At 49.3% G+C, this 10,661-nt stretch overlaps 1 protein-coding gene and 1 non-coding gene across 5 annotated transcripts in view; one reads left to right on the top strand and one right to left on the bottom strand.

Moving 5' to 3' along the window:
- LOC140394373 (cytochrome P450 2K1-like) overlaps positions 1–10,661 on the bottom strand; it is a 92,411-nt gene that overhangs the window by 44,050 nt on the left and 37,700 nt on the right. For 3 of the 4 annotated variants that reach the window (XM_072481575.1, XM_072481576.1, XM_072481577.1), the window contains exon 8: positions 9,843–9,984. In XM_072481575.1, the coding sequence (XP_072337676.1) occupies positions 9,843–9,984 (142 nt within the window). Of the gene's footprint in view, positions 1–4,888; positions 5,183–9,842; positions 9,985–10,661 lie in introns of all 4 variants that reach the window. The other variant, XM_072481574.1, reaches the window with a different exon arrangement.
- Positions 2,797–2,991, top strand: LOC140394638 (U2 spliceosomal RNA). Its single transcript, XR_011935939.1, has one exon. It is a non-coding gene; the product is annotated as a U2 spliceosomal RNA (small nuclear RNA).

The following is a 10,661-nucleotide window of genomic DNA, read 5'->3' as shown; positions in this document are numbered from 1 at the left end:
GTGTCCACAGGGAGTCAAGTTCATCTGTAGTCTTTACATAAAGCAGGGTGAAAGGTGATATCAGACAGGCATAATTCAGCCCACTTTTTAAAGTCATGCATTCTGTTAGCTACATGCATGTGCTACATTGCTGATATATTTCTTCATCACAGGCCTGTTACATTTCAGGGTTGTGATCAACATTAGAATGCCATCTACAGACACCACAGACAAAGTGGGTTACATAGAACATGGGAACATAGGACCCAGGAGCAGGAGTAGGCCACTCTGCTCTTCAAGCCTTGTCCACCATTCAATAAGATCATGGCTGATCAGATTGTGGTCTCAATTCCACTTTCCTTTCTTTCTCCCCCCAAAACCCTCGACTTCGATGTCTATCAAAAGCCTATCGCGCTCTGCACTGAATAAATCCAAAGACTGCTTTATACTGATCCCTGAGGAAGAGAATTCTACACACTGATGCCCCGTTTGCAGCGATTCTCCGAGCAGCCTGGCGCGAATTGCGCGCCGCTGGTTTCCGGGGGGTGGGAGAATCGTGTGCGGGGGTCAGGGCGGCGTGATGCGATTCGCGCGGCGCCCCGACGATTCTCCCACCCGGCGTGGGGGACGGGACAATCCTGCCCCTATTATTCTTGAACTGTGTCGCCTCGTTCTAGTCTCCCCCACAAGAGAAAACATCATCCCGGTATCGACCCTACCAAGTCTCCTCAGGATCTTGTGTGTTTCAATAAGATCACCACTCATTCTTCTAAACTCCAATGGGTACAGGCCCAACCTGTTACATTTTTATTAATACGGCGAGCCCTCTGTCACAGAAATGAGTTGAGTGAACTTTCTCTGAACCGCTGCTAATGCAATTATGTCTTTTTTTTCAAATCAGGAAACCAAACTGTACACAGTACTCCAAATGTGGTCCCACCAAGGTCCTGTAAAGCTGCAGTAAACCTTCCCTATTTTTTATATTCCATTTCCCTTGCAATAAACGGCAATATTCCATTTGCCTTCTTAATCGCTAGCTCTACGTGCAGCCTAACCTTTCTGGATTCATGTATCAGGCCACCTAGATCCCTCTGTACCACAGAGTGCTACAATCTCCCTCGATTTCAATAATATGCTGCTGTTCTAAACTTTCTACCAAAGTGGACAAGCTCACATTTTCCTACGTTATACACCATCTGGAAAATCTTTTCCCACTCATTTAACTTGTCTGTCTCTTTGCAGACTCTCTACCTCCTCTTGAGAACTTATTTTCCTACCTACCTTGGTGCCATCAGCAAATTTAGCTCCCATACATTCCCTCCCGTCATCTAAGTCATTGATACGGATTGTAAATAGTTGAAGACCCAGCACTGATCCCTGTGGCACTCCATTAGTTACAGCTTCCAACCTTAAGAAATCCATTTATCCCTACTCACTGCTTCATGTTAGCTAACCAATCCTTTATGCATGCTAATATGTTGCTCCGAACCATATGCTTTGATCTTGTGCCATAACCTTTGATATGGCAAATTGTCAAACGCTTTTTGGAAATGCAAGTTTGCCACATCTACAGGTTCTTCTTTATCCACCTTGCTCATTACTTCCTCAAAGAATTCTAATTAGTTAAATAGATTTCCCTTTCACAAAGTCAAGTTGGCTCTGCCTGATCACATTAAGATTTTCAAACTATCCTGCTATAACCTCTTTAGTAATGGATTGGATTAACTCACCTGTAGTTTGCTGCTTTCTGTTTCCCTTCTTTCTTGAATAAAGGTCTAATACCTTTATTGAAACATAACAGGTGGCTGTGGAACATGCAAAACTCCAAACGGTGATGTCAGCATAAGATTTATCAATGGACAGCCCAACGGTTATACCAACATACCAGATAATCATCTCTAACTGTACACACATGGAATAAAGTAGTGTTCAGGTGAAGTCGGTTTAAGAAGTGGGGGTAATGACCAGGCCATGCAGACCTAATACAGCCCCCATTTTAAAGACAATTATGCCTTTGTTTGGTAGCTTGATTTTACGTGATTGTTTACTTCAACAAATTTACAGCCATTTGGGAAGCTGAGAATTGACCAGAGAAAAGGAGTTCTTTGCAATAGAATTGTGCTTCCAAATTATTTTCCAATATGACCCCATTTTAGCACTTGAAAAGTTAAGCGACCCGGACAGCAACAAAAGCATTGCAGGATTAAACAAGCATTGTAGCATTCAGTATATAATTGTTAAAATTTGCAGATAATAGATCAACATCATATAAATTTGAAAACCTGTGCTGAAAATCCTGGGCCCTCGGGATAGAGTCTAACCTGGTAGAATCCAACTTGATGAGGGTTCTTGATTTTCATGATTTTAGTTTTTTGCAATAGAACATACAGTGCAGAAGGAGTCCATTCGGCCCATCGAGTCTGCAATGACCAACTTAAGCCCTCACTTCCACCCTATCCCTGTAACCCAATAACCCCTCCTAAGCCTTTTTGGACACTAAGGACAATTTAGCATGGCCAATCCACCTAACCTGCACGTCTTTGGACTGTGGGAGGAAACTGAAGCACCCGGAGGAAACCCACGCAGACACAGGGAGAACGTGCAGACTCCGCACAGACAGTGACCCAGTGGGGAATCGAACCTGGGACCCTGGTGCTGTGAAGCCACAGTGCTATCCACTTGTGCTACCGTGCTGCCCAGTAAATGAAGAATGTTGACTTGTATTCAGACTCCACCTTGCACTGGATTGCAGTTCTATAGATTGCAGCTATCCCTGGTACTTAATAATAAAAATAATCCTTATTAATTTCACAAGTAATCGCTTCTCGGCCTTTTGGCTAAGATCAAGTGTCTGTAGATTGAGCCTTTGGGTTCAGATCTGGTATGTCTCTCTTGTGGGGACCATAAATTTGATTCAATTTGAATTAGTTTTTTGGAGCAGGCGAGGAGCTGGATTAGGGGTTCGCCCCTGACCCACACTCTGAGCCCTGGCTTGGTAACTCAGAAAAGGAAAAATAAAATAAAAATTTAAAAATTAATTTCACAAGTAGTCTTACGTTAACACTGCAATGAAGTTACTTTGAAAAGCCCCTAGTCACCACATTCCGGCGCCTGTTCGGGAACACAGAGGAAGAATTCAGAATGTCCAATTCACCTAACAAGCACGTCTTTCGAGACTTGTGGGAGGAAATCGGAGCACCCGGAGGAAACACACGCAGACACAGGGAGAACGTGCAGACTCCGCACAGACAGTGACCCAAGCCGGGAATCGATCCCGAGCCGGTGGTGCTGTGAAGCAACAATGCTAACCACTGTGCTACCGTGCTTAGCTCAGTTGATGGTTCATGTGTGAGTTTGAGTATTTTTAGATTGTCAACTGTAGGAGGAGCTAACGCACAGCACCTCATCTCCTGCAGTGCACGTTTTTAGGCAGTTTTACTGAATTGTAATCTGGATTTTTTTTCCCCACTCATTTATGAGTTTTCCTTCCCAGCACAGACATTGTGGCCATCCTAACATCTTAACTGGAGGATTTGACAGTACGAAAAATGAAATGAAAATGAAAATCACTTATTGTCACAAGTAAGCTTCAAATGAAGTTACTGTGAAAAGCCCCTAGTCGCCACATTCTGGCGCCTGTTCAGGGAGACTGGTACAGGAATTGAACCGTGCTGCTGGCCTGCCTTGATCTGCTTCCAAAGCCAGCGATATACAGTGCACTTTGCAGAAATGTCAACATATTTATTTTTAAAATCAAGAACTGCAAAAATCGATAACTCTTAAATTATGGCGGATTCTATCAGACACAAAGGCCCAAAAGCCTTCTTTCTCGACTGGAAATTTTAAGAATTATTTTTAGGTTGATAAAAGAGGATAGTAAAATGGTTTCAGGTTACATCTTTTGAAAGTACCTCCTTCGCATGAACAGAACACCACTCATTTCCCTGTGAGGCTAGTGGCAACGATGAGTCAAGCGAGGGGACAGCCAATCAGAGCCTTGAAAACCAGTCACATTGCTGAGCTGTTTGGAAGGGAAAAATTTGTTGACGGGGCAGCACAAAAGGACGGAAAATTTATGACATTTTACTTCTTGCAACCCCATTCGCTGTTCCTGGGACCCCCAATTGGAGTTATGACCCACAGTTTGGGAATGGCTGCAATTGAACTCGATGTGTTGGGAGATGCCAAACTGAGAAACGACAATGCCTCTGCTAGTTACATTGAGATGCAATTTTCCCATCATTGTAACTTTATAAAGCTGGTGACTTGTATCCCTGAGTTTTCATCACATTTAAAAATATATATTTCATGAGATGTGGGTGTCACTCAAGAATAGCATTTATTGCCCATTCCTAATTGCCCTTGAACTGAGTGGCTTACACAGCCATTTCAGAGGGCAGTCAATCACACTGCTGTGGGTCTGATGTCACATGTAAGCCAGACAGGGAAGGTTGGCACGTTCCCTGTCCTAAAAGGGACATGACTGAACCGGATGTGTTTTGACAACAATTGGGGATACTTGTCATGATACCAATGTTGAGAGCAGCTTTATAATTCCGGATTTATTTATTGAGTTCAAATTCCACCAGCTGCCATGGTGGGATTTGTCCCTGTGTGCCTGGGTCTCTTGATCAATAGTCCAGTGACATGGGTTTCCTCCGGGTGCTCCGTTTCCTCCCACAGCCCAAAGATGTGCAGGTTAGGTGGATTGACCATGCTGAATTGCCCTTAGTGTTAAAAGGTTAGGCGGGGTTACCAGGATACCAGGGATAGTTTGGGGGGCATGGGCATAGGTAGGGTATTCTTTCAGAGGGCCGGTGCAGACTCAATGGGCAGAATGGCCTCCTTCTGCATGTTAGGGATAGCTAAAAAACAAAAGTGTTCAAAGAAGATCAAAACAAACCCCCACCCTGCACCAAAATGATATTCTTAAGAGTCTCGCAGTGGTGGTCCAAGATGTTCATCTTCAATTCGCATGGATGTTGGGCAAATTCTGGGAGGGTTGGCAACCCGGTGAGCCGTGTTTGTTAACGGAGTACAGCACACACTTGGTGAGGCTTCGGGCATAAAGTAAGGCCGACACATGGCGTGAGATCCAAGGGGTCACCTGGCGCGGCACGGAAGGAAAATCCCTGCAGCAGTGTCGTGAAGAACTGAAACAGCTCCATCTTGGCAAGGCTTTCCCCCAGGCAAATCCGTCGCCCTTTGAAATGCAGCAGAAAATACATTCAGAAAATGTTCCTACACCTTCACCTTGCTCAGTAAAGTGGCGCAGTCTTGTTAAACTTTATTTGGTAATCAATTAAATCAGCTGAGACTGGGGTGACACGTAAAGTTCATTCAGGGCATAATCAGACATGCCTTTCACTTTATTAAAAGTTTGATGATAATGTGATTTTTAAAAATTTCTTATAGTTGAGCTCAGTTGTGGTTCAGAGGGTAGTACTCTTGCCCCTTGAGGCACAAGGTTGTGGTTCCAGTACCTGCTCCAGAGACTAACACTGTCACGCAGGCTGAATAAATGTTGAGCAGAGGACGACTGCGAGAGCAGACACTTTGCTTTAGCATCTCACCCAAGGAAATGTGGCACTGGGAAGTGTCCACAGAATAGAATCATAGAATTTCTACAGTGCAGGAGGCCATTCGGCCCATCGTGTCTGCTGCCTCACAACGCCAGGGACCCGGGTTCAATTCTGGCCTAGGTGACTGTGTGGAGTTTGCACATTCTCCCACTGTCTGCGTGAGTTTCCTCCGGGTGCTCCAGTTTCCTCCCCCGATCCAAAGAATTGCAGATTAGGCGGATGGCCAGGCTAAATTGCCCCTTAGTGTCTACAGGTTAGGTGGGGCTATGGGGATGTGGGACACGATTCTCCCCAAAAAGTTCATTTGTGGCAGGTTTTTCAGGGACTTTCCCGTCGGCTCTGCCAGGGAATTCCCCACCGTGATTCAATGACACTTAGGGTACGATTCTCCGGAAAGATTTCTAACTGTTGTAGCGCGCGGGAACTGCCACGAACATCTCGGCACTCGGCCCAGTGAGGCCAGTTAAGCTATTCAACGTTAATTGGCCCAGGTAACAAGGCCTCACGGGCTTCTCATTGCAAATGAAGGCCTGCCAGCTGATTCGCCAGTACCGCGCTCGCCTGACCCCGGCTAACAAGGTCAAGCAGCACTTAAGCAGCACTTGCTCAGCCAACCCTAGACAGTTCACAACAATGGCACCAAAGGAGACCAGCTCCAAAATTCAGGGACGCTGATCTGGGAGGCTCTTAGATGCAGTGGAGGCCAGGAGGGTTGACCTGCTCCCCCGGGGATCCCGGAGGGTGAGCCACAGGGCAGCCAGTGCTGTCTGGGATGAGGTGGCGGTGGTTGTGAGCACCGGGATTGTGACCAGGATGTCTGGCCCCCAGTGCCGGAAAAAGGTCAACGACCTACACCGGGCAGCATGAGTTAGTAGACACCAGCGTCCCACCCCCCCACACCGGGCAGCACGAGTGAGTAGACACCAGCGTTCCCCCCCCCCCCCCCCACTCCACCCCGGTGACCTTTCCTCCCGTGTGGAAGCATCCATCACCAACTCTCCATGTTTCCCCAACCCTCCCTCTACCCCCGTCCCTTCAACGCCCCCCAACCCTCCCTTCACATCTCCCCTCCCATCACTGTGAATCACGTGTGCAGCTGATGTTGCCCTTTCTGTTTCTCCTCAGGAAAAGCTCTACCACCATCAATGATGGAGGGCCCAGACTCGTGGTGGTGTGCCAGGCATAAGAACCCTCACCACCTTCGAGGAGCGGGCTCTGGGGGTGACGGAGGTGGCCGAGGACAGGCTGGCGGATGCCGCAGAGGTGAGGAGCCACCGGGCCCACCCGGAGGATCTGTCAAACGTGCGTTTTTATTGCCTTACTGACTGACCCATCCCTCCCACTGACCACATGTCCATTCTCCCGCAGATCCTCCAGCCAACGTTGCCGGCCTACCCCGGGTGCACCCCCCCTCCTCCCGGGTGCCCCCCCTCCCCCGGTGCTCCCCCTTCCTCCCCTCCAGCCTCCCAGGAGAACACCTTGGATGAGAGCTCCGAGGATGCCACTGTCAAGGCGCCACAGCTGTCATCAGCATCCCCCACCGCAAATACATGCAGCTCGGTGGGAAATGTTAGTGGCCAGGCTTCTGGGGCACAATCTGTGAGAACCACACTGCTGCTGATGCACATCAGATGGAGGCAGGAACCCCCAGGCGAGACAGCAGTCGGAGGTCTGCTGGATCCCAGGACCCAGCTGGGTCCAAGCGTGATGCTGAGCCTGTGGAAGAGGTCATCCCGGAGCTGATGGAGATGTTAGGGTGCGGCCGGGACATACAGAGGGAGATGTCAGCGACGTTCCAGCAGGTCCATAGCCACTTGGAGGAGTCCCAGAGGCTACGGGCGCAAGAGATGTCGCCGGCAATGCATGGCACTGAGGTCAACACTGCAAGGGTGGCAACCGCAGTGGAGAGCCTGGTGCACGACGTCAACACCATTAGTGAAGGTGTCCAAGGCATCGCGCAGTTGGCAACTGCCATGGCTGAGGGTCTCGACAGAATGTCCATGTCGCTGGGGGTTGTCACCCATACCACGGTGACCTTGATGAGGTTCTGCGGGATAAGTCCCGCTCTCAGATGGGGATGGCTGAGGCGCTGCGGAGTTTGTCCTCATCGCAGGTGGGCATTGCCAAGGCGCTGCTAAGCATGGCCCAGTCACTGAGGTGCATCGGTGAGGGCGTCAACACAATGATGCAGACATCAAGGACCCACCAGGGCTGGCAGACCCTGATGATGCAGCCGGGCTCGAACCAGCTGCCCCTTCGCCCCAAAGCAAACCCCAGTGCGTTATGGGCACCGAGTAGGAGGAGAGGTACTGGGTGTCAACCGCATTGAGTGCAACATGGCAAGAGAATCGCGCCCTTAGAATTTTCTTTAGCACTGGGGAGCTGAAGCCATTTTGAAAAGGTTCCCCGATCTCCAAGGGAGATTGTGTGTCCCCCAGCCCCCCACCCATGGGAAATGCCACCCATCATACACATGAGCACTACCCCACCACCCCCCAAGTTACGACACCCCACTACGGAGTCCCTGAGGGCCCTATCTTCAGGCTCCCCGAAGCCCCCTTACAGCAGCTCCTCCCTTCCAGGAACCTCACCCGTCATCCTCCCAACAACCCAGAGACTCCTACTTACCTGCCCTGCACACACCCACCCTTCAAACCCACAACCACCCTCTTTTCATGGGTATGGTCCAACTCGGGCCCTGACCCTTGGCAGTGCCACTCTGGCACCCTTGCACTGGCACCCTGACAGTGCTCCAGCCAGTTTGGCAGTGCCACTCGGGCACCTTGGGAGTGCCAGGGTGGCTGTGCAGAGGTGCCAGCTGGGCAATGCCAAGGTGCCCATGTTCCAGGGGAGGGCCCTGGAGACCCCCTGGGTGCCATTCTGCCTGGTCCATGTTTGTGTGGACCAGTGCTGAATGTTGCCTGGCTGCAGCCTCACTGGGGAAGCCGGTGGATCGAGGGAGGTCGGTATATCCCGGATAGGTAAGTTTTAAGTAAGTTTAAAACCTACTTCCAGGAGCGCCATTTGGTCCTGCCCCTTTTGGGCGGCGTTCCGACTCCGACGCCTCGCTGGACTGGATGAATCCCACGAGGCGTGTAGGCTGCTAGGAAGCCCGTGAGTGGCCTCTCCTGGGATTTTCCGGCCGCGTTGTGCTCCGCTCGAGCGCAACGCGCCCAAAGAATTGTATCCAGGGTGGGGGAGCGGGCCTAGGTAGAGTATTTCTTTGTTCCATTTTTAGCTACAATTTTAAAATCAAACTATTTCAGCCTTCTTTCTTCAACATTTACTTGATGTGAAAATGGCCAATCTGATTGGTTCCAGCTAATCACATGAATTCTATTGCCATGGGCAGGATTATCCAGCCCTTCCCACCGACAGATCTTCTGGTCCTCCCGAAGGCAGCCCTCCCGTGGCGGCATCCCCAGCGGCAGGACAGGCGAGCCACGCCAAATGACATAGACATCAGCGGGACCGGCATGTTTTCTAGCAGCGGAGGAGGCTCGCCGTTGGCCACCGGCGGGAGTGGAAAATCCTATCCCATGTGGTTAATTCAGAACAATGCAAAAGTGATTTCAAAGTCTATGTCGATGCATTGAAGCATTCACACAGAGAGCTTTAAAAAATTTTTTTTAGATGTGTAGGTCTGTTAAGGGAAATATTATAATAAAGGGTAAAATCTTCATATGAAGTGTTGAAATGGAGCGGCACGGTGGCACAGAGGTTAGCACTGCTGCTTCACAGCGCCAGGGACCCGGGTTTGATTCCAGCCTCAGGTGACTGTCCGTGTGGAGTTTGTACTTTCTCCCTGTGTCTGCGTGGGTTTCCTCCCACAGTCCAAAGTTGTGCAGGTTAGATGGGGTTACAGGGGATAGGGTGGGGGAATGGGCCTGGGTAGGCTGGTTTTTCAGAGGGTTGGTGCAAACTCGACGGGCCAAATGGCCTCCTTCTGCACTGTAGGGAATCAGTGATTCTGTGAGTGCATAGTGAGGTTTATGAATTAACAGATGGAAGTTCCGATTGAAGCCACCCTGCGCTGCCGGGAAACCCACGGGCTGGGGTGGGCTGCCGGTGAGACCAGGGAATCCCGTCGTTAGTGAACAGCCGGAGAATTCCGGCCTACATTGCTCTAATATATTGAATTATTTTTTAAAAAACAAACCAAAGAAAATAATTGGCAATGGATAATCCACAAACAGATGCAAATAAAACAATGTACCACAACCCTAGATAAGGGATGACTATATGAAAAAGGAGTCTATTAAAATAATCCGGTGTGTGTACCTGCAGAGAAAGGCATGAAGGCGTCTTTCTTCACAAACCTCCCCTCGGCATCCAGAAAGTGAGACGGGTTGAATTCATTTGGCTTTTCCCATTGGGTTTTATCGTACAGCACAGAGGACAGCAATGGAATCACTTGCATTCCCTTCAACACAAGAGAAAGGCCCAAATGTGAAAATCTCACCCTCAGCTCTTAGGCTTATTACTGTTAGAAGCAATGGGCACTTGAAGAGGCACAAAAAACAATTCCATTGATAGCTGCACAGATATTGCAATGGTGGCAACTCATGCACTCTGTAGGGTGCATCACTGGAATAGGTGTTCATCTCCATTGCCTGGCGTGGAAGAACAGATTGTTGTACATGTTATGGAACTCAGCATATAGAAAATGTTCAGAATTCTCCAGTTGTTGCGATTCACTTTTCCCATCACGGGTTTCCAGGCGGCGTGAGGCGGTTTCAATGGGAAATCCCATTGACAGGCAGCGGGAGGATAGAATCTCACTGTCAGCGAATGGCGCACGTCTGAGAAACACACGGCGGGGGCACCGGAGAATCCCACCCACAGAGATTTTACAGCACAAACAGAGGCCCTTCGGCCAATCTTGCCTGCGCCGGCCATCTATTCTGTTCCCATTTTCCAACACTTGGTCCATAGTTTTGTATGCCATGGCATTTCAAGTGCTCATCTAAATGCCTAAATGTTGTGAGGGTTCCCGCCTCTACCATTCTTTCAGACAGCGAGTTCCCGATTCCCACCACCCACTGGGTGAAAAAGCATCTCCTCAAATCCCCTCGATATCTCTTGTCCCTTACCTTAAAT

This window comes from Scyliorhinus torazame, chromosome 17 (genome assembly GCF_047496885.1).
Source record: "Scyliorhinus torazame isolate Kashiwa2021f chromosome 17, sScyTor2.1, whole genome shotgun sequence".
NCBI classification, from domain to species: domain Eukaryota; kingdom Metazoa; phylum Chordata; class Chondrichthyes; order Carcharhiniformes; family Scyliorhinidae; genus Scyliorhinus; species Scyliorhinus torazame.
This window is presented reverse-complemented; position numbering and strand designations above follow the sequence as displayed.